This window comes from Nicotiana tabacum, chromosome 18, assembly GCF_000715075.1.
Source record: "Nicotiana tabacum cultivar K326 chromosome 18, ASM71507v2, whole genome shotgun sequence".
Classification (NCBI taxonomy): domain Eukaryota; kingdom Viridiplantae; phylum Streptophyta; class Magnoliopsida; order Solanales; family Solanaceae; genus Nicotiana; species Nicotiana tabacum.
Genome location: NC_134097.1, coordinates 151660071 through 151685023, shown reverse-complemented (window position 1 = coordinate 151685023; position 24953 = coordinate 151660071). Strand labels below are relative to the sequence as shown.

At 33.9% G+C, this 24953-nt stretch overlaps 1 protein-coding gene and 1 long non-coding RNA gene across 2 annotated transcripts; one reads left to right on the top strand and one right to left on the bottom strand.

The window, feature by feature from the left end:
* Positions 1-4814: 4814 nt before the first annotated feature.
* LOC107809125 (IRK-interacting protein-like) lies at positions 4815-8565 on the bottom strand. The gene is made up of 2 exons (XM_016633724.2): positions 8208-8565; positions 4815-6518 (listed from the first exon to the last, which is right to left on the bottom strand). The coding sequence occupies exons 1-2, from the start codon at positions 8487-8489 to the stop codon at positions 4965-4967; spliced, it is 1836 nt and encodes a 611-aa protein (XP_016489210.1). The 5' UTR covers positions 8490-8565; the 3' UTR covers positions 4815-4964.
* Positions 8566-21272: 12707 nt separating this feature from the next.
* Positions 21273-24023, top strand: LOC142172850 (uncharacterized). Its single transcript, XR_012701813.1, has 4 exons — positions 21273-21450; positions 21861-21924; positions 22690-22750; positions 23330-24023. It is a non-coding gene; the product is annotated as an uncharacterized LOC142172850 (long non-coding RNA).
* The last annotated feature ends 930 nt before the right edge of the window (positions 24024-24953 follow it).

Sequence of the window (24953 nt, the reverse complement as noted above, 5' to 3'; positions counted from 1 at the left end):
TTAATATGGAAAAAGTGCATGTGTTGGTGGAAATATCTAAAGTGAAAATATCAAAGTATCTTAGATATTATTGAATATCTAGGAAAGAATAACTTTTGTAAATTTTCTATAGCTAGCAAAAGTAGTGAATAAGAATATGCAAAACCTAATTTTGAGATATTAAAACTTGAAATATTGTGTTGATTAATAATTCACAAATTTTATCACTATATTTTTCTATAATTAAAAAAATTTAACAATAATTGGTGCAAAATTTAAAACTCCGTAGATAATGGGTTCTCAAGTTTCAGACATGTGAGGTATGTCTAACTCACACATCACACGTCATACCCTTTTCTTTAGATCGGGACAAAATTTATCATTGTCTTAACACGTTGTAAGTAAAATTTATTTTAAATCGAATTATAGACATGCGTTTAAAAAAAATAACCTAATTAACCAAAGAAAATGATCCATGAAATTAGAAAGTGTCTATTCTTTATTATTTTTGAAAATTTTACAAGATAAATACTATTACAATTTAAATAATGTAAAAAAATGGTCTAAGCGTTAAACAATTACTATTATTTTACCCTAACTAGACCTTTTTGCAATGTTTGTCATATTCAAAGGTCAAAATGCAACTTTATTTGATAGTATTTCTTATCTAGTTTTCAGAGGTTTCTTTTTTTCTTGTACAAATTATTTTAAAAATTCAATCAAATTTATTCTAAAAAACAATATAATTTGTATAAATATTGAGAGAGAAGCACTTTCGTCATTGAATTTTTTCCCTAATTTTCGTTTTTTTGCCGAGGGTCTTTCGGAAATAGTCTATTTACGTGCACAGGACAGAAATAAGGTATATATACACTTTATTATCTTTAAATTTATTTGTGAGATTACACCGAATATGTCATTATTATTGTTATCTTTATTTTTTGTGCCAGAGGAGTAGCTTTCTATGAGACACGTATAATATTCCAACATGGACTTACTTTAAATTATTATGGACTCATGAATCATGAACGTGGAAAAGTATGGACCAATTGTTGTAGAAGTACTATCATACATCTTTGGCTAGATTTTTTGTCATTCGAATATAATACTACAACACCAATAATCATAAGTGTGTCTATTGACAGATTCATTGCTGCTCTACTTTTTGGAATTATTAATTCATATAAATTTTGGAAGTGTAAATCATCAAACTATAGGTATATTATTACCAATAGTTTTGTGCCACAATAGCATCTAATTATTGTATGAAATGTGTTGGTCCCGTTTGAAATAACTCAATAAGTTTTTTTATGATTCACACTTAGTCAATAAATATATTTTTTAAAGGGACTAATACAAGTTATTATTGTCATAAATTATGAGGTATATTCGATCACTTAGGGCATCCATTGAAAATACAATAGAGGTAATTAGCCTATGCCATGAGCCTTCTTCGTCGCCCTTTGATCCCATCTAGGTAAATCAATAGGCTTAAGATATCTATTTCTTCATGGCAAACTCAATTTTCTTAACTATGGAAATACGGAAGGCAAAGTCCTATTTTCACAAATTATAAGTAGGCTCGACCACTTAGACCGGCCTTAGGTAGGTAGCTTTCTGAAGTGCATCAGAGGCCATTCCTTCCAAGTAAGATTTTCTTGATCGCATATTGATCCCGTCAAACTAAGTCCATAGGCTCGAGATAATAGGGGGGAAAAGTAGCCAAATTTATAACTGATAATTGAAAAATAGTTAAAGTTTCAAAAGTAATTGAAATTTAGTCATTTTTTCATGTAAAGATAAAATCTGAATAAAAATACCCTTAAAATTTGGAAATATTCCAGCATAATATGCTGAAGTTTAAATTTTTTGCATATGAGCTTCCAACATAATATGCTGGAATTTCATAATGTGATGGAGTTCTAACATAATATGCGGGAAGATTATATGCAGGAGCTCCATAATCCCGCATATTATAATATGCTAGAAATTTATACGCATGAGCTCCATAATCTCGTATATTATGATGGAACTTTACATGTTTCAGCAAAACAGTGGTTATTTGTTAATGACTTTTAACGTTGGCTATTTTTCGATTACTAGTCCGAAAACTGGCTAGCCCTTGCTAGTTTCATGAAATAATATTGGGTGTAGCCTAGAAAGTTATAAACTTGAAATTTCTTTTAAAAGTTCTTATACCATATAGGAAACTATATTACCAAATATGTTCATAGTCTGCATATTATCAGTCATACTAATAGTATTTCTACAAAATATAGACAATTCATTAAATAAGGAATCATTGTAGTTGTAGGCTTCCTTATTTAGGGGCGCTAATATTGGGGAATTAAATATTCTTCCAGATATTTTACAACCACCTCACTCACGTATCAAACCACACCCCACGATTTTCTCTTCAATTACCCACGATTTTTTCTTCTAAAACTAGCGAAAATCTACACCATTAACAACCATTAAAAAGTTTTGAAGCTTTGAATTTAAATCTGGGTTTTCAGAAGACATTTGTTTGTTTGGATTGGATGTTGTTGCAAAGAATTGAGAATTCTCTCTACGTCTCTCTCTATCTCTCAATCCCAAATTTCAGTAATACAAAGCAAAGGAAAAAAGAGCAGCAATTCCACCATTGACAACCATTAAAAAGCATTAAAGCTTTGAATTCAAATTTGGGTTTTCAAAAATCATTATTTGTTTGGATTATGTGTTGTTGAAAATAATTGGGAATATGGTTTGGAGTTTTTATCTTAATTTTGGGGGTTTTGGTGAAGATTAGACTTGGTTTTGACTGAATTTCAGATTGAAACTCGAAGAAGAAGAAGAAGAAGAAGAAGAAGAAGAAGAAGAAGAAGAAGAAGAAGAAGAAGAAGAAGAAGAAGAAGAAGAAGAAGAAGAAGAAGACATGACATACATTATATTGCAGAAATTGTAGAAAAATTGTAGACTGTTGTTTATTTATTTTTGAGCTTTGCGTTTTTGTGTTAAAAGTTTTGATGGGAGCTTGTTAAAAATTGTATGTAAGTGGTATTATACTGTAGTTGTATATAACTTAGTAGAAATAATGTACGAAAATTGTAGATAATTTGTAGATAAGTTGTATAATATATAATTAGTTGCATGAATTTTGTTTTTACTATGTATAAATCAGATACAAAATATACAAAAGACATATTGTATAAATTTGTATAAAATTTGTATGTAAGTTTCTGTTATTGTAGTTGTATTTAACTGGGTGGAAATAATGTGTAAAAGTTGTAGAAAATTATAGATAAGTTGTATTCCTCTATAACGGGAGATGTTGGCATATCAAGTAACTTTAGTGTTCCAGACGAACATGCATGAAAATAAAGATAAATTCTGTTGTGAACAGTTTGTAGAAATTTTGTAGATAATTTGTAGAAACATTGAAATTCGGTATTTTCATATTAATTTTTCAAATGGTATGTAGTTTTTTTGTAGAATAAACGTAGAAATTTTGTAGATATTGTGAAAATTCATACTGATATACGCCATAGATAAATGAATAAAAGAATACAATTTTATAGTAGTAAATTGTGCGTCCGCACCTCATGCTTAGTTCTGCAAAGTCAAGAAGACTTTTTGTGCATCCGCACTCAACTCACGTAACTTTACAAATCCACAAGCAACTAGAAAATTGGTCATGTGCCTCACTTTACTTTACAATCATCAAGCAACTAAATAAATGGTCATGTTCTTGGCTTTTGACTATAGCAACTTGATCAATAGATGAAGCACAACCTAATTTCAATTCCTCAATTATGTGTCCCCGAAAATAAGCCATTGTGAGTCTTATTTGACTCATTCCTCACATTCAACCTATTCTACAAATTCACGCCTCTTTAAATACAATACAACCATACTTTCTTGAATTTTAAAGGTATGTCAATATATATAACTTAAAAAAACATCTTCTCCTCTACACAAGTTAGCTCCAAAACAGACGAAGTGGAATAACAAGCTCCCATCAAAAATTTTAATACAAAAGCACAAAGCTCAAAAATAAATAAACAACCGAATACATTTTTTCTACAATTTACTACAATTTCTGCAATATAATGTATGTCATGTCTTCTTCTTCTTCGAGTTTCTATCTGAAATTCAGCCAAAACCAAGTCTAATCTTCACCAAAACCCCTCAAAATTGAGATATAAACTCCAAACCATATTCTCAATTATTTGGAACGACACCCAATCCAAATAAATAATGATTTGTGAAAACTCAAATTCGAATTCAAAGCTTCAAAGCTTTTTAATGGCTGTCAATGGTGGAATTGCTGCTCTATTTTCCTTTCCTCTTATATTACTGAAATTTGGGATTGAGAGATAGAGAGAGACGTAGAGAGACTTCTCAATTCTTTGCAACAACAGCCAATCCAAACAAACAATGTCTTTTGAAACCCCAAATTCGAATTCAAAGCTTCAAAGCTTTTTAATGGTTGTCAATGGTAGAGGGGTTACAGATTTTCGCTGGTTTTAGAAGAGGAAATCGTGGGGATTTGGAGAGAGAAACTTGGGGGAGTGAGAATATACTGTTGAGTAAAATTAGGAGACTAATTAATACCATTAAAATCCTAAAATGGTACATAATTGGTAATTAGGTATATAGAAGGTAATTATATTAAAAATTAAGCATGAAGGGCAATATAGTTTACTATATGGCATAGGAATGTAAAAATTCCTTTAAAAACACATGAGGCCATAGAATCACAAGGTTCTAACTGAATAGCCCAGCCCAAAAGGTATACAATTTTTTGCAACTCTTTAGCCCAAAAGATATCACTTTCTGGCGCACTAACAGAATTTTCCTCCAAACTGAAGATAATTATTTGCTACATTTATTTTATGAAGTTTAGATCACAATATGGCAACTTGTTTATAGAACTCACTCAAAATAAATAATCAGCAAAGAAACCACTATTACAAGTTAGATTACTAAGGAAGAAAATCAATCTATGCTACATTTTTGTACCTGCATATTACCTTACACCTAAGTACTCTATCATGCACATAAAAACCAGGCATAACCATGACCTTGACCTTGCTAGGACCTTGTGATCTTTGCCTATCCGCGAAAACGTCTTCCATGTAATGCATATCAAAGGTTCTATTCTCTTCCACTCGTAGAATCCCGAGAGGAGGATTGAACGAAAACACCAACAAATGCAGCAACCAAATGCACTTAGCAGCAACAAAGAATGCTTGGAGGAGTTGTTCAGGCCATGGCCTTGTCCAATTAAGTGTTGTAATAATGCAACTCATCTTCTGATCACAGAACTTGCTGAAGTCTTCACTATAGTACTTTGTCCCCTTTCTTAAAACTTCATTCCAACTTAGGTTCCTCAACGCGACAAAGGATGAGAATTTAGCGTGGCGTTCTTGTTGAGGGTCTAAGTGCTTTGGTGAGCCATTCTTTTGAAATACACAGTTCTCGAAATCTTGGAAAAGTGATTGGTTTATGATGGATTCAATGTGGTATAGAACTGCCTTTGAGTACTTTGAGTTGAGAGATAGTTTGTAAGGTTGAAGCAAAAGGTTCAAGTTATCAGTTAACAAATTGTCTGTCTCTTCAATCTGTCCAATTAGAGTCTTGCAGAATTGCTTTACTGATAATCTTGATTCTGATACTATCTGTAAAAACCCTTCTAGCATTACCTCTTCACTAACCGTGATCATATTTTCTCCGTCCCCATCAATGGATTTCCCCATTTTAGAAAGATTTCTAAGCTGTGATGATACAGGGGATTCTTTTGCTTGAATTGCTTGCCTCAATGCCTTTTTGAGCTCTTCACAGTAAGTTTCTAAGTACTCTAACTTTTGCTTTAGGTCACCTAAAGAAGACTTCATTTCCGAGACTTCCATCAATGCTGCATCTTTGCTCTCATTCGCTTCCATGAGCTCTTTCTTCAACGTCTCGATAGAAACTGTTCCTACATCCTTAAAAACCTGAGAAACCTCCTCGGATTCTGTCCGATTTGGTGAACTTTCTATCTTGTTTTTCTTCTTTAGCTTAGGGAACAGCCATGACAAGTTCAACCCTTTACTCTTTGGCTGCGATGATTGAACAGAAACATGAGAATCTGATAATGGCACAACAACATTTGAGTTCTTCCCACTCTTACTAGATCCATCAGCCTCAGTACTAATTATTGCAGGCTTACACTTATTGCAAGATGAAACCGATTTTAAGTCCCCTAATGAGTTTCTCCTAGACTTGCTGTAATTATGAGTAATAGGAGAAGCTCTAAGCATAGTGATTTGATCAGTACACGAGCTTGTGACCGATTTCTGATCATCAGCCGGACAAACATGAGGTTCTAAGTTGATCAGACTGTTAGTAAATCCTTTCGTCAAGGACAAATTCGCCTTTCTGTAATCCGATATAGTGGCTTCATTATTACCATTTCCTACTCCTCCAAAGCCATATTCATCCCAAATTTCAGCATAGTTTGGATTGTGATCTAACTGTAGTTGTTTGTATCCTGGTAAAGGTTCATCTTCGTAGCTCTGCACAAAATGTTGAATCGAGATCATCAAAAATGGAGAAACAAAACTAAAGTCTTGATCATTTCTAAAGAAGCAACATTATGTGATTTCGTAATCACAGGCTCACAGCTAGTCTTGATCTATACAAGGAACAATATTTCACCTAGAACAAGTTAAAATAGAAGTCGGCTTACTTGTTTTCGAGCTTTATCACTATAACAGTAAGTCACAAACCTATTTTTTGTCACGCTAAAATAACTGAAGTTTACAACAACTCAATAAAATTCCACAAGTGGGTTCTGGAGAGGGTAGAGCCTACCCAGACCTTACCCCTACGACAAGGGAGTAGAGGGGTGGTTTCCGATAGACCCTCGGCTCAAGAAGAGGAAAGGAGACACTATATCAGTACCAGCAACAGAAACCATAAAAATAAAACAATATCGTGAGAACCAAAAAATAGATGAAAAGCAACAAAAACAACCTATAAATAAGGCCCGGTACTATGAAAAACTCACTATAGCATAAAATTTTACCTACTATGATAGTAAAGTCGAGGAACTACTTTTGTCACATTAACATAAAATTTATGTAAGTCGTATAACTACTTTTGTAACATTAACATAACTAAACTTTACTCACTGTAATAGTAAAGTCGCTAAAAGTTATAGGTTAGTAACTCTACTATTATACATTGTGGGATTATAAACCTTACAGTTAAAAGTTGTAATCTGCAATATATGAGAACTTAATGTACATTAAATTCAGGGATTAAAAATTATATTATCTTATTTCAAGTTTGACATTTAAGCCTTCATTTAGAAGCAATATCTGCATAAGGTTGTGTAAGCTTGAAGTTAAGAAAACGTATTCTAATTTAATATTTGGTCAAACACATATCCCATAGATCAGATAAGAATAGGTCTAACTTTAATAAACTTGAAAAGAAATGCAAAGAACAAATCCATAAGAAATTTTCTGAAGTTTTAATTAATGGACCAAGAATCCCAAAAAACTCAAAGACTCATTATTACCTTAATAAATTAATTTATAAAAAAAGAATTTTGTCATAAGCAGTTCAGTATATTTCTTTACCATAAGAATGATACGAAATTTCAAGAGAAATGGATCTATCTGATTTAAAATGATCACTTTGTTAATATCCATTTTATGTTTCTTAATCTCAAATACAATCTTCATGGACAAAGTTCAGAATAAAGGCTAATTTTCATACAACAACAACCACCGAGTGGATTCCCACGAGTAAGGTCTGGAGAGGGTAAAATGTACGCAGCCTTACCTCTACCTTGTAAGGCAGAGAGGTTATTTCGGATAGACACTCAGCAAAAACAGAAAATTCAACAAAACAAGAAAATAAATTCAAGCAAGAAACCCCTTTGAACCAAAGAAAAAACTCATGAAAATTTACTAAAAACTTAATTTCTATGTACTATAAAACAAGAATGAGCTAGCCATTAAAATACTTTATCATTGCCTTTATAATATATAGCAAAATTTTACCTTTAAAATTAACCCAGTATTTTGACACGAAACACAACTATATAGGTAAAAGATCGCTAGAATTTCAATAAACATTACATTCTGAACGAAAAAATCTAAAATTATTATGTGTTAATCTTTAAATCCTGAATCCGCCTCTAGCAAAATTCAATAAAAATAAAAAGACAAAGAAAAAGAAAAAAAGGGACTTACTGGTGTAAAAATAGGATAATCTTGAGCAGATAAATGATGTGAATGATGAGAAGCAGGAGAAACAGAAGAAGGAAATTTTGCAATAGTAGCTGATTTAGGACTATTCCCTTGTAAAAGAGCAGCATGTAAAGCTCTTAGCTCAATAGTTTTAGCAATGGCAGCTTGAATATCTTGTCTACTAACTCCATTTATATTATTGTTGTTGTAATTTCCTTTGCTGGTAACTTCATCTTCATCTTCTTGAAATATTTGTGTTGAAGAAACTGCACTTGCAGTTGCCATTAGTAAAGAGAGCACTAATGTTTATGTCTATCTACATTGAAATCTTGATTCTTTTTTTGTTGAGTATATAAAGGATAGAATATAGTACAATATCTAGTGGTAAGAATTTTTGAGGACAACCACGGACTCTACGCCGAAGCTAGTAATTTTCGCAAGGGTATTCAAATTTGAAATAAGTAAAAAAAAAATTCTTTAAAGAGTGTTCAATATGTATTATAAACCTCCAAAACGTAATATTTTAATTATACATACAGTGTAATTTTTCGACGAACTGACCACCCTTGTGACCATATGGCTTCGCCACTGGGTGCAGTGGACGAGACTATATTTTACCTTAACTAGAGGTCTCAATTTCGAATACTGGATATGAAAAAATCCTTAATAGAAAGTGTTTTCTCCTGAATGGGGCTTTAAGCATCGTGAATTTAGATATAGTCGGACTCCAGTACAGATATCAGACACCAAATAAAAAAAATTGAAGGACCAAGAAAAGAGAGAGACAGAAGAGAAGTGTGTGTGTTTTGTGTGTGTGGGGGGGGGGGGGGGTTATGGGGTGTGGTAATAAGAGGGTGGGTAGAGATTGGAAGATACCTAAAATCTAATATGAGAATTTTGTCTTGGTTCACAAATGTATTAATGAAAATATGAGTGCATGTGAAGCAAAGAGGGAGTGGAGAAGGATGTGACTTAAGAAAGGGAGAAAATAAGATGAGGGGCAAAATGGTCATTTGAAAATACTTTGAGGAATGGGTGAGAAAGAAGGTGAATATACCAAAAAGGATAGGATTTCTAACTTTTCTTTTTATGGGATGAATTGAACCATTAGAGGATTATTTTTACTCAAATGGTAGTTGTAACTCGAACCATGTATTTTGAATATATCGTTACATTATGTATATGCATTTTATTTTTATTTTTTATGTTAAATTAGCATGACGCTCTCTCTCTTTTCTCTATCGTTTAATTAGATCGAGAAATTTAAGTTCCAGACATCATATATCCCATGATCATATTAAGTGAGATTATGACCAAATACAATTGTATGTTACCTCGTTCAATTTTCTCATATTAGGATATAGATCCTTCTAAAATATTTTCATTATTTTGTTTCATCAAACGAATTCTATGGATTATGAGAAAAGGAAACTAAAGAGAGCAACTAGTAGAAAATAAAAGCAATCAAGAATTAAAGAAATATTTTTTTTCTCAAACTAATGAAACTTTAATGATGATAATAGTGGAGAATGATTGAAGTTGACCATTAAGCTATGATGGAAAGTTTTTTAACATAGAAACATTATAGAAAAACTAAACTTATAAATATAAAATCAAAAAATAATTAAGTCAATTAGAAATTGTACTCTTGTCCAAGAATATTTCCTAAGTTGGAGTCACGAGACAGAAAACCCCAGTTCCTTTGTCTTCTTCTTTTTCCATAGTGAATCTTAAAGAAACAACAAAATCGTTTCTTAATTTTATTTTAATTATCATCGGGGACCTTTTTAAAAAGTTAAAAACTTAATCAGATCCGATTTTCACAGTACTGTGCAAACCTTATTTTTTACTAATTTCTCATTCGATATTCATAAGCCGTATTAAGGTCCGACTAAATTCGTCGAAAAATTTCATATTAAAGAATAAAACGCTTCTTTAAAAGAAATTATACCCGAAATTCGAACCTAAAACTTCGAGTTAAGGATTGAAGAATACTTATCATTTCATGACAGAACATTATTGGTATACAAACCCTTCTTCATATTCATATATACCATACATACCTTGAAGTTCTTGAAATATAACATAGACAAGAGCAGATATGGAATAATACTAACAAATGGAATGTATAAATTTATATTTAATATTGATGGGGTCAATAATGCATTACAAATAAACCAAATGGAATTCCAGGTAGGAGTTTGGAATATTTTATATACCAGTCTAAGTACCCCATAAATACTTTTTTGGATAGAATATATATTCATACTTTATTGAAATTAACTTTCTTAAACCAACCACTCCGCCCCCAAAAAGTTGTGATTTTGTCAACCTCCACATGCTAAAAAGTTTTGATCTCCTTCTTTTTTGCTACAAATTGACTATGTTAACTGGGATTATTTGTGCCTTTTTAAAATATTGTGCAAGTTCCATGCAATAGATCCTTATGGTTCGACTTCTTTCCGTACTCCATATATAGCGGGAGCTTAGTGCACCGAACTGTCTTTTATGATCTCACAATATCATTGTATGCATCACTACTATATGATATGACATGTTATGAACTTTAGTATAAACTTTGGCTTAATACCTAAATTTATATCTGCTCCGTACTTACACAAATTCTATTTTCAAATTCACTAATAAACAAGTTGTATTGGGAAAAATTGACGTTACATATTAAAGTAGAATAAAGATGACGTGTCAAGATACGTAGACTAGTCAAAGAGTTACAGTTGACAAAGAGACACGAGTTGCAACAGATACGAGCAAAGGCAAAGGAAGAGGCACGGGCAGATATTCAAAGGACTTGGCACTCGTACCTATTTAAGTCATTTAGGTCCAGGAATTAAGGGGAATGAATCGGACAATATATGAGAGTACAAATATAGTATTTAATGAGCATTAAATACGGAATACGTTAGAGAATCTGTATTAAATACAATGATTGTGTAACGTACATTCAATGTCTTTAATTACTCATAATAGCCTTATTATGACAAAGGCAAAACGCATATCTCCCAACTAGCTATAAAAGGGAGATAACTGATCAATTGTAGGGACACGAAATACTATCTGAATATATTGATTTACCTGTTTTCCTTCTGATTATATTATTGCTAGCCAAATTACTTTCTTTCATATATTCTTTTGATTATCAGTAACCCGAGTTCTTCTAAATTAAAAGTTTTGACCGAAATCCCATTTTTTGGTTAAACAAATTGGTTCTGTTACCGGGAATCTGATAATCTATTCTCTTTTAGCTTAACTTCTCTTGTTGCATCAACCATGTTGAACAATAATGACAATATCCAAAGAAATCAAGGAAACCAACAACTTTTCTGTTACCGGGAATCTGATAATCTATTCTCTTTTAGCTTAACTTCTCTTGTTGCATCAACCATGTTGAACAATAATGACAATATCCAAAGAAATCAAGGAAACCAACAACTTCAGGAGATCCACAAGGTACTCACACCCCGGTCCCTTCTCCACGAAGCTCTCCTCGGTAGTCTCGTGAGGGCACTCCTGAGGGATCTCATACAAATGGAAACGCTCAATTTGAAAATGTTGAAGCTATCGATGAAGCTTTGCAAAAACTAATTGTTGCTCAGGTCAATAAAGTTCTTGAGGCTTTTGCTAGCTAGTTACATGTTGCACCAACCACACCCACTCCAAATAACAACACTTTGGAGAACCCTCGGTTCGGGCTTGTTAATTCAGGTAGTGGTGGAACCCTCAATGAATCACAGGAGGGAGAACCAAGTAACTAAGTCAATTCTAATTTAGAAAATTTAGTACTAACCTTGCAGAAACAGCTCAAGGAGCAAAGTGATAGAACAAATACTCGGGGTGTCGCCCATAATCAAAGGGGTAGATATGGATAAATATTCATAGCAACCATGGAAGCCAAGTGCTGCTCCCCTCCCAATTTCAAATAAATTCAAAATACCTGATATTCCAGAATATGATGGAATAACAGACCCACGAGACCATGTGACTGCATTCACAACAGGCGTAAAAGGCAACGATTTGACTAAGCATGAGATTGAATCAGTATTAGTCAAAAAATTCAGTGAAACACTCACCAAGGGAGCATTAACATGGTATTCTCTTTTACCCGAAAATTCTATAAATTCTTTTGTTGAGCTTGCAGACTCTTTCATCAAAGCACATTCGAGAGCTCAAAAAGTCGAAAAAAGAATGGAAGATATTTTCAAGATCAAGCAAGGGCTCAGAATTGCTTAGAGAGTTCGTAGACAGATTCCAACGTGAAAGAATGACATTACCACGTGTACCAGATAATTGGGCAGCTATAGCTTTCACAAGCAATTTGAATGAAAAAAGCTCAGAAGCTACAAAGCGACTCAAAGAAAGCCTTCGTGAATTCCCAGCTACAACGTGGAATGACGTTTTCAACAGGTATAGCACGAAGCTGAGGATAGAAGAAGATATTGTTCCACGACTTCAAAAAGAAGAAAAGGTAAGTTCGAGACGTGCGGAGACCGAAAAAAGATCCGGTAAAAACAGGTACGAGCTATACATGGGACCTGCGGGAAAAGACTCACGATCAAAGCAGGACAATCAAAGGTATGATCACAGATCAAGGAATAGAGAGTCAGGTTCTTCATCAAGATTTAGAAACGATCGAAATACCTATGGTCACAAAATGATGATAGAAATTTGAAGGCGAGATTTGGCGGTTATAGTTTCAACGTGAGCACTTCCAAGCTCGTAGCTGTTTTGAGAAGCATGGGAGATAAGGTACGATGGCCAAAATAGATGAGATTGAATCCAAACAGGCACAACCCTGATCATTGGTGCGAGTTTCATAATGACCATGGGCATAATATTTATAAAAATAAACATCTTTATAAATACCAGAGTTTAATACTAGAGTTTCTCAAGAAAACTTCTTAATATTTATAAAAATAAACTTAAGACTAAGTACGTACTTAGTTGTAAAGCTACGAATTGTTTATACAAATTGCCCCATGTAAAGGTCTGGGGACTTGCGTTTCCAAAATAAACCCTCAAATGATACCAAGGGTTTGATCACAATTTTCCAAATAAAACAAAAACAAAGATATTCAAACAACTAAAGCTGGTCACTGAGAAGTTGAAGGTACTGAAGCAGGAGCATCAACAGCAACGGGCTCAACTTGGGCAAGAGTATCAACAGTTGCGGGCTCAATTTGACTTGTAGTAACAGGCTCGACTGGACTTCAAATAGTTGGGATACCCGTATCGACTTCAACATTCACGGAAGCTTCGGCCACGGGAGAAGGAAAATCTTGAGTTTGCTGAGCTTTCTCAATAGTTTCATTGATTTTAGCCAACTCAGATTCCAAGTTGAAATTTTCTTGGCCAACATCAAATAGGGTATTACGGCGTGAATTCAAAAACGCCCAACTTACTTCAATAGCAGGTTTATCTTCAAGGATCTCATAATCCATTTCCCAGTGAGCAATCTCGTTCTTTAACTTCTCATTTTTAGCAAGGAAGATGTGTAAGAAGTTTGGAGAGACGCATGGGAGCTTTCTAAAGCACGCACCTTATCAGAAGAAGCTCGAAGGTCTTCTTGTGCCTGAGTCAAATTTTGTACAAGATCCCCGTAAGCTTCTTTTTTACTCAAAAGTGCCTTCAACTCTCTGATTTCTTCACTAGCCTTGGACAGCTGCTCTAAGAATGAAGTTTCAAGGCGAGTTTTTTCTTTATCTGCTTGACTTGAGGAAGCCTTTTCAACCGCCAACTTCGAAGTCAAAGCCTGTACCTGTTGCTCCAAGGTACTCTTACTCTCTTCTAAATACTCCACATCAATTTGCAAGCTCTCAAACTGTTTCATCCAATTGCACGCCTCTAACTGAGAATCACGTACTAATTGATCTGAGTGAGCAACTCTTTTCATCATATCTGTGCCGATAAGATTGGCCTAAAAAGAGGAAAAGGAAATAAGAATCCTCAAAGATAGAAAAATTACAAAGTCAAAGAAAAAAGAGAAGGGGAATACCTTCAAAGTGGCGTACACAATATCGTTCATCAGGGTCAAGGAACTATGGCTCTCTAGCTTAGCTTTCTCATTTGAGCCAATTAAAGGCTCTAGCCATGCATCCGCTTGACCTGATTTCCTTAAGAGACTGCCCTCAGCAGGAACTTCAATGACTACTCGCCTCATAGCAACACTCCCACTTGAGGATCCAACCTCAATGCGATGAATGTTTGGAGGAGGAATTGTCGAAGGAAGAACAGAAGGGGTGGTAAAAATAGTCTGGGGAGGAACAGAAACAATCGAGACTGGCAAAGAATGAGTTACAGACATAGGTGTCGAAAAAGAATCCAAGGGTACTTCATCTGAAACAGGGCCTAAGCCTTCACTACCAAACCCGCTAATAAAAAGCTGCTCAGCAGAGTCATGAGCAGCAGTGGGAGCAACGTCATCATCAAGAATCAGTACCGAAGTCTCAGCAGACTCGGTAAGAGGAACAGAATGACAGGGGGATACCTCTGCTTCATCATCATAAATGATGCGTCTTCGAGCTCGTGGCCTTGTCACCAGAGAGCCCCTGTCTTCCTCCTCTTCATAGTCTTGTTCCTCAACGGCAATGACTTTTCTTTTTGCAGAAGAACCCAAGATTATTTCTTGAGCCCTTTCCAAAAAGATGCGGGAACCATATAGCAAATCCTGATAAAAAGATGGATTGAAATTAGTGCAATAAAAAAAATATACACGAAAAGATGAAATACAATAAAAGCTCTTACCATGAGTTTTTACTTTCCAACCAAAACGGTTAGAAAGCGTCTTCCAAGACCTACCATCCGTTGGTGTGGTCCTCAATAACTTGTCTACCGAATCACGAAAATTGGGACTGTCTTCCACAACTCCCATGGTTGCTAAAAAAAGAGAGCAAAATTAGAAAAGTTGACAAACTTGAAGGAAAAAGGTACGAGAAAGCTAAAAAGACTTACGTGCAAAATTCCACTTCTTAGGGAAGAGAACATTATCATCACCCACTAAACCAATAGTGGGTGGGGGCAACAACAAACCTGGCATACCAGCCATGGTCTTTGTCATCCTCAGGGCTCACCAAAACTCTCTTGCTCCTGGCTACTAGTGTGAAAACACCATTGCGGAAGAGTCTAGGGGAGTAAAGGTGAATCAAATGAGGGAAAGTAAAGTGAACACCGACTGTGTTGGTCAAATGCTTTAAACGGGCAACAACCCTCCATATGATTGGGCCAATTTGACCCAAACAAACATCGAAAAAATGATAGAACTCAAGAATAACAAGGTCAATAGATGGTCTAAACCCTAAGGTGAAAGGGTATGTATAAACAAAAGAAAATCCGGTTATGTAAGAGGTGATTCTTTGATTTGGATTAGGGATAATAATAGGAAAATCACTACTCCAATGACAGTCTCTACGAACTACAGAAATCAAACCTTCTGTAATTTGAGTGGGATAAATATCAGCACGATCTAAACTAGAGACTTGGTTCCTAAGAGATTCTCTGTCATGATAAAAAGATAGTTCTGTAGAAACTATCTCCTCTACTGTAGGCTCACGAAGAGGTTCGGAAGGTTCTTTATCTCTTGAAGAAGATCTTTGTGAAATTAAACCCCTAGTTTTAGAAGAAGGGCCAGAACTAGGTAAAGGAGTGGAAGAACCGCGAACAGATCCTAAATTGCGAAGCCTACCTCCCCTTCTGCTTCTAATGGGGGCATTAGGGAAGCTATCAACTATGGGAACCCTTCTAGGGTTAGAATTTGAAGAAGACATGATGAAGAAGGATGACACGATGAAGAAGCAAACAAGGATTTGAGAGATTGAATATTCAGTAAACTTTATGTGGAAAAGATAAAGAAAGAAATTATATTTATACTGATAACCCGTCGAAGGAAAAAGTGTAATGATGGAAGTACCATAATAATGATAACTGACGCTTCGTGAATAGTGGTGTCGTGAAAAGCGTTAAAAAGGGCTGCAAAACTGCACAACTAATGAAAAGGTGACACGTGTGAAGAGCATTAAATGGAAGTGACAATTGAAGCGTCAATTTTGTCATAACATTAATGGTGACAAAAATTTTCGTTTTAGTGAAATCCACTTCCCAAATATTCAATTGATGAATAAGTGACAAGTGGAGGGACTATCTGTATTGGGAAAAATTGAGTTTACATATTAAAGTAGAATAAAGATGACGTGTCAAGACACGTAGACTATTCAAAGAGTTACAGCTGGCAAAGAGACATGAGTTGCAACAGATATGAGAAAAGGCAAAGGAAGAGGCACAGGCAGATATTCAAAGGACTCGGCGCCCGTACCTATTTAAGTCATTTAGGTCCAGGAATCAAGGGGAATGAATCTGACAATATATGAGAGTACAGATACAGTATTTAATGAGCATTAAATACGGAATACGTTAGAAAATCTGTATTAAATACAATGATTGTGTAACGTAGCATTCAATGTCTTTAATTACTCATCATAGACTTATTATGACAAGGGCAAAACGCATATCTCCCAAATAGTTATAAAGTGAGATAATTGATCAATTGTAGGGACACGAAATACTATCTGAATATATTGATTTACTTGTTTTCCTTCTGATTATATTATTGCTAGCCAAATTACTTTCTTTCATATATTCTTTTGATTATCAATAACCCGAGTTCTTCTAAATTAAAAGCTTTGATCGAAATCCCATTTTTTGGTTAAACACAAGTGATACTTGCTTAGTTGGTAAAGCACATCCACTCATGACCGTTAGGTCCTGAGTTCGATTCATGCTGGAGAGGAAGTGTGGAAACACTATAGATCCTCCTAAATTGGGAAATAATTTTAAAAAAAATAAAAAGAGAACTCGTTAACTTTTTGAGCATCGGTAAGACCCGAGTAGCCGTGCGATTCCATATGGTTGTTTATAGTAATAGTCTCTATAAACGTGCGTTGCACGTTATATGATTTGGAATTACAAGAAGTTATTATATATATATCTTCATATTTTTTTTATTAATGTTATTGTAGATTTTATGAACCCTGGGCATCATCACATTGCGTTCATCCTCATGCTAATGGGGTACTAAATTCATAGCTTTTATTTTTATTTCTTATACTTATATTACTATTCTATTTTAATCACAACACCTATGGATAATTTTTTTAAAAGCTTTTTAACTTTTTTTCCCGCGAATGATTCACGTAATAGAAATTAGGTGTAATTACACACAACTACAATAAATAAACAGATTCAAGAGGAACATTCAATAATTGATGTCCTTAAAAACTCAACAATATTGGAAGTACCTGTTCAAATGGTCTTAATTTCGACTGGAGGTACAGTAATAAACTATGTAAAAATCGATGTTGACAAAAGTAGAAACTAAAGCAAACAGGGAGAAGAATACAATAGGAGATTATACGCGTGTATGCATGTGTGTTTAGTTTTATTTTCTTTTTATTTAATAAATTCTTCTAAACCAAACAATAGTACTTTCGAATTAGAAAAGAGAAAGTTTTTAAACCCAAATTATTCGTATAAAATTGGAATTGGAAGCATCCAAACTTTATAATATATTTTCATAACATAATAATGAAACTTAGATGTTCTTTAATACTAGATCTTTATTTCTACGTATAAACGAAACTTAATTATGATAGATGAGATATCTTTCAATTCTATGTATGCTTGATTGATGTGTCGTTGAAGGACAGTTTGTTTTCGACATAGTTTTTTTCTTCCCACAGTGTCCTTTCTTTTCACCAACTAAAAATCAAAGATTAGATTCAAAATATACCATCAACGTTTAATTAGCTTAAATTATGCATGTCCTAATAATATCTCTTGAAATTATTCAAATTTAATTAATATGTGGAGATAAAATCAATAATTGGAGAGTGACATCTTCTTTTGACATGGTTGGTTTACTCTTTCTTTTTCTTGTTCGAAATCTTTAAAGAAATCTCCAACAATAACAATAACGAAGATTTCTTGCTAGAAGAAACCAAAAAGGGATGTATTTTCGATGTTTTATTTTTTTCCCGTTCAAACATCTTTCTTTATATATATTTTTCATGGGCAAACGGCAAACTTCAGGTGATTTCAAGTTTTAATTATCAAGTGAAAGTCCTAAAATTACTACTATCATATTATCTTATGTGTAATTATGTCTTTGAGAAACAATAAGGTTCAAACACAAAATATAGTAGATTATATAAGTTTTGCTAAAAACCATCTTTTGTTAAAATTAAGAAGATAAAAATACCGTTCTACAAATAATTAAACAACCTTTAAACTTACAAAAGGAATTAAAATAACCTAGCTAATCAAAATACGTGAAGAAAATAACATTACCTCCGGAGAGACTCATATCCTGGGCGTGCAGCAATATAATGACTGATAATTAAAGAATGCAATTGAAAGCAATGTAATCAAAGATTTGGATTTGGAGGGAGTATATTCTACTTGTAATTATATATAACTAAAGCAAGACTACATGCTAGCGTGGTTTATTATCCATTGAGATATACACGTGGAGTAATTTTTTGAGAGAGAATTCATGTGATTAAGGAAATTAATTACCTTTAAAAAGTTCAGTGTGTGCAGCAATGACACTTCAGATGAATACACGTAATTAAAACTTGATGAAAGAAACGAAAGTAATCTCATAAAGAAGAATATTAAATCAATATATCAGTTAAAAATATGACAACATTAAACTGGTCAAAGAAATTATTTTCGAAAATGAGCATAATTGAAACAAAGTCAGTTCCCAGAATAAGAGGATTAATACTAATAATAAGAAGAAACATATTACACGTGCTTTCAGTACCAGTTCCATATCCATGATAATATACAATAATAATACGGAGGTTGATTATACGTGCTTTCGGTATTACCTATAAGCTTAATTAATTCTTTGATAAACTTTAATTTGTACGACAGATATTCACATAAAGCTTATCCATGTCCCTAGCTTCAGTTGTATAATCAACAAAGCCTTTCATGTATTGGTAATTGATAAGAGATAGTTCAATATGTTCGTATCCTTGTGAAATTGGTATGGATTTGAACCCAAAATCCGAAGGACATAAAGTTAGAACTTGATTGGGATTAGATCAATCCCATGCAAATTCGTATTAGTGTTACAAAACTGATGAGCAAGTGAATGCATCAGTATTATCGATTCTCTTATGAATAGATGTGCTTTTCTAATTTCAAGAGGATTATATTTGTTAGGGTACAACCAGAGGCGATATTTATTTAGAACTCAATTTAAAGTGCTTTCTTTTACCAAAATAACCTATATATTAAGTTAATATTTTAGACTATTTTGTATTCATACTTTTATAATAATATAGATTATTAGAACTCTGATAATTCCACTAATTTTTAGATTAATCGGAGTCTGTAAAACCAGTTTTTCAATTAACATCACAATAGGGAACCACTATGCAAAAGCACCTTTACTACATGGAAAGAAATTACACTTTTCACTTCAAGAGATTCCAAATAAAGCAAATCCTTTTTACTTCTAGATTCAAAATAAAGCAAACTCTTTTTCTTATAGAGAGACAATAAAGTGACTTTTTACCTTGATTTTTCCCACAGGACTTGTCAATCCAAATCCTAAAGCAAACTTTTGAGTCGTCGGTCTTAGTTCTTTTCAGAAGGGGAAAATATTCGATGTTATAAGAATCCTACGTTATATTTTAAGGCCATTTGTAGTGCTAAATCATTTGATATTTGCCCTTAATCGCCACGAAGTTCAAATCCAAGTATAATAGAGGGAAATTAAATCATATATAGACAAAATTAGATGGGTAAATTTAAAATCTCGATATATATATTTTGACCTTTAGAATTCACTAGATCCAAGTTGAAACTCCAGAAACATAAAAAACAAATATTCCTTCTGTTTCAATTTAAATGACACATTTTCTTTATTAGTCCGTTCCAAAAAGAATAACACATTTCTTCAATTGGAAATAATTCAATTTTAAATTCTTTATTTTACCCTTTTTACCCTTAATGAGAACCTTTTATAACCCGACAAATGTCATGATCTCACAAAGCTTTTACCTCTTGAGCTTTTCAGACCACAAATTTCAAAAGTCTTTTTTTCTTTCTTATTCTACGTGGCGACTCAAATTATCTTATCTGAATTGAAACATAAGGACTACGAGATAATTTACTAACATCAGAATCACATGTATGAATGACCCAAAGTATGTATGATAAAATTGACACATTTCATATAGCAAAGACGTAAATTTGGACCTTTCCCATGGTTTGGTGGCACAAAGTGGAGTTGTTATATTAGCTACCTAAAAGCAGTTAAGCACTAAATAGAGAGTAGTTATTTAGTAGCCATTAGAATATTAAGCCAAATGAAAACCTATTAAAATCCAGGTAATGATCATTGTCTGCCTACTAATTAATTCGGTCTGCAGAGGGTGCATATGAAAGTTTTTTATTTTTACATGATTTTTCAATCATGGAGGCGATAAAGCTAACTTTATTTCATGTGGAAACATTAATACAAAATCTAATACCTTACCACCATTTTCACAATTTTTAAACTTATATAAAACCAGGTTTTATAAAAAAAATATTCCAGAAATATATTTTTTTAAATCTTTTTTTTTCTATAATCCAAACGTAGCTACTTACCCCTTTTAAGTTCATAGTTTACATTACTTTATTTTAAAATATTTTCACAAAATTAATTATGACATATGATTCCATGTATAAAATTTAGACCAAATCTAAACATGCAATGCCAGTTTTTCCAATTCTTATAAAAGAATAAAATGATTTCGAGGGTGAAAACTTTCTCAAACATCTTGAATTAGAAGGTCCCTAATATTTTTATACCTTTGTTACTCCTTCTCTCCTTGCTTTTGTAATACCCTGTATTTTTTAATAAAGGTGTATTGGTCATTAGCAAAATAATAATAAGAATAAGAATAAGAAGAAGAAGAAAAAACTAACTAATAAAAATATAACAAATCAAAAAAAAGGGATAAGGAATTTAAAACAAAAGGGGCCGAAGCCCATAACAAACAACATTTGCCCAACTTTTAAAAGGGTTGGGGAAGGGTACGAAGCAGAAGCTTCAGAAACGAAACAAAAAAAACACAGAGAAGGAAAGAAAGAGAGAACAAGAAAAGAGAGGAAGAAGAAAGCTTTGGACAAAGACTTTAAGAAGAACTAGGGGTTGAAATTGAATCCTTCGACTCAAGAGGTTAACTTCTTCTCCTCATCTGTTGAATTATTTCACTGTATTTATGCAATTTTATGTGGTACAAAGGAATTCAATATCAACTTTCTTTTATATAAAAAGAAATATACAATTACTATGGAGATAACAAGACTATGAGGGTTTGGTTTAAGCACCTATAGGTCTACTTCTAGAGGAATAAATTATACTAAATAATTTGAAATTGATAGAATTATGGACTAGTTCTATGATTAAATATAAATACCTTTTTATTTATGAGATTTTTGGACTAATTTAAATTATTCATAGCATAAATAAATATAAATCCACAAATTAAGACTCAAACATGAACTCCGATGATTGGGTTTTCTAAAATAACTATGAATTAGCCTAAATAAGAAAATTAACATGAGATCGATATTATGTAATTATAGATTGATTGGAGGAATTTGTACGAATTGTTCGAGGTGAAGCATTTGGTATTTCGGCACGAGTACTGTAAGTAGAAATCTTACTGCAATTTGTGTTTTCATAATTTGCATGATTTACACATGATTTTTAATATGAATATGTTACTGATTATTTTGAGTTGCATGTGGGACAAGTCTTTTACTCGATATGATACCGAAATAGTTATTTGAGAAGATTACCGTTGTTTTTAAATATTTCCGTTGTCAAACTGTTTTACCGTTACTTGATTTACTGTTACCGAAATGAAATTATATGATTTGATAAGAACCAAAATACCCTATATTGATTTAAAATATTTTCTACGAGTATATACAGATTATAAAGACAAGTATAAATGGGAGTAGACATTGAAGGATCTCGTAGCTAACGACGGTTCGTTAAACCTGGTGCACCTTGTAATTACAGATTAACGTTATAGCCCTCGCTAGTGGGAAGGTAGAACTAGCATACCGTTACCGATTTTCCTTGAGTAGGGACTACCGTTATATTTGACTTCTTGCGAAGAAGTCCACAGCTATACCGATTACATGATCCGCTCATTGAAACCTCCCAAAATATGAATATTGATATACAATGGTTACCGAGCTTATTACAGAATTGTCAATCGTATTATACTACAAGAAAACATGATGAGACTGAAAATTATTTATTGTTTCTGAAAGGGGCATTTTTATGATAATTTATGTTTAATATACTAGCATGTTTTCTGACTTGTCCCCAATAAAAACGGTTATGATTAAGTGTTATTACTCACTGAGCTAGCGACTCATTCTCTGTTAATTTTTTTTACAGAGACAGCAGTTGACGCGGGCGAGGATTTCGTTAATTAGAGCGCACAAGTTGATAATTCTTGGTGAGCTTCGCACTGGTTCGCGTGAGCGAAAATTTTATCAATTGTTATGGTCTTTTCTTTGAACTCTTAGAGTCGCTCCATGGTCATCCTTTTAGTGTCTTGAGTAGTCTTTGTTATAATAGACTTATGTTGAGTAACGCTCATTCTTATCAAATTTGGAGATAAATTAGTATTTCTAGTTGTTAGTGGGTGGAATGTTAAAGGTAGATATTTATTTTGGTTAATTAATTAAGTCATTGTCATTTGAATTGCTATTAGAATGTTTGGTTGCTGAATATGAGACAGGAAAATTTTTTGGGATGGTCCAAAACAGGGGAAACTCTGTCCGATTTTCTGTAAAAATTTCCGATGAGGCTTACTTGGGAGCACTTGCTCCTAAGTGCCGGTCACGATCCTAAAATGGGTCGTGACAAAGTTGGTATCAGAGATTAGGCTTTAAGTCCCGAGCCATGAAGCAATGTTTAGTCGATTACTTATGATCTTGAAGCTTCTGAACATCTAGGAATGTTTTCCCTTCTTTCATTCTTTGATCGTGCGTTGAGATAACTTGAGATTGACTTTGGAATATTTCTTTCACAGATGGTCAGGACACGCACACCCTCATCTGCTGGACGTGGTACTACCCGGGGTGGCGGTCAAGTTGGGGTTCATCAAACTAGAAGAAAGACTGCTCCTCAACCTAAAGTTGGGAACATGGGTCAACCCCAAGCTGTTATGCCAAATCAAGTGCAAGGGTAAGGAGTTCACGACGCTCCACCACTAGTGCCAACTGTTGTGCCTACTGTTTCCTTACCTGCAGACGCAGTGGCAAGGTTATTGAATGTGTTAGAGGCATTGGTGCCTGCTCAGGATGGAAGTTCAGCTCGTCAGGCTACTTTACAGACACAAGCACCTGCACAGACTCAGACTTTCGGGAATAAGAAAGTATATCTACAAGAATTTCTGAAATTGAAATTACCAAAATTCACATGTTCCGATAATTCAGCAGATCCTCAAAGTTTCTTGGATGGGACACTTAAGGCATTACGTGCTCTTGGATGTTCTAGTGAGAGAGCCGTGGAGCTCATAGCATATAAACTAGAGGATATGGCCAACATATGATATGAAACTGTATTGCTAGTGTGATGACCATTTACGAGTAAATTCTGTGTCCTGAGGCCTTAGAAGCCTCCTTTTTACTTACCTCGATTTGCGTGCGCGATCCGGACGTATATCTGGAACGTTTTTATGTGGAAATGTGATAAAAATGTTAATTTGGCCTTTAAAATTGAATTTAAGTTGACTTCGATCAATATTTTGGGTAAACAGACTCGGACCTATGATTTGACAGTCCCGGAGGGTCCGTAGGAAAATATGAGACTTGGGCGTATGCCCGGAATCGAATTCCGTGGTCCCAAGCCCGAGAAATGAATTTTTGAAAGAAATTATTTTACTGAAAATATAAGAGTTTTTGGAAATTTGATTATATTTGAAATTTATGGTATCGGGCCCGTATTTTAGTTCTGGATCCCGGTACATGTTCAAGATGACATTTAAGATGCGTCTGTGAAATTTGGTAAGAAACAGAAGTCGATGTGATTCGGACAAGTAGTTGTGAAATTTGATACTTTGAAAGTTTTGAGATTTTTCTTAGATTTCTATGCTAAATTCGTTGTTTGGCGATTTGATCGCACTAGTAAGTCCGTAGGATGCTTTTGAGGTTGTGTACATGTTTTGCTTGGAGCCCTAGGGGCTCGAGTGAGTTTCAGATAGGCGTCGGACTGATTCGAACTTAGAAAATCTGGTATTTCTGTTGTTTGCTGGTGTCCAGTTTTTTGTGGTATGCGATCGCATAGGTAGGTTCGCGATCGAATAATGTAGTCTCAGGGGGACCTATTTTGTGCTATGTGATTGTATAGAAACTTCCGCGATCGCATAGAGTTTATTCTAGGGGTCACCATTTGTTCTATGCGAACGCAAAGCTTCTCACGTTATCACACTGAGTTAACTAGGCCTGGGGGAAGGGAAACCTATTTTCCTCTATGCGATCGCACTTCATGCCCCGCGATCGCAATGCCCATCCCCCTTTACCCTATGCGAGCGCATTCAATTATGTGCGAACGATAGGTTCCCTGTCCAGTTATTTTAAAACAGTAGCAAAACAGGATTTCTTCAAAACTTCATAACTTTTTCACTTAAACTCGAACTTGGGCGATTTTTGAAG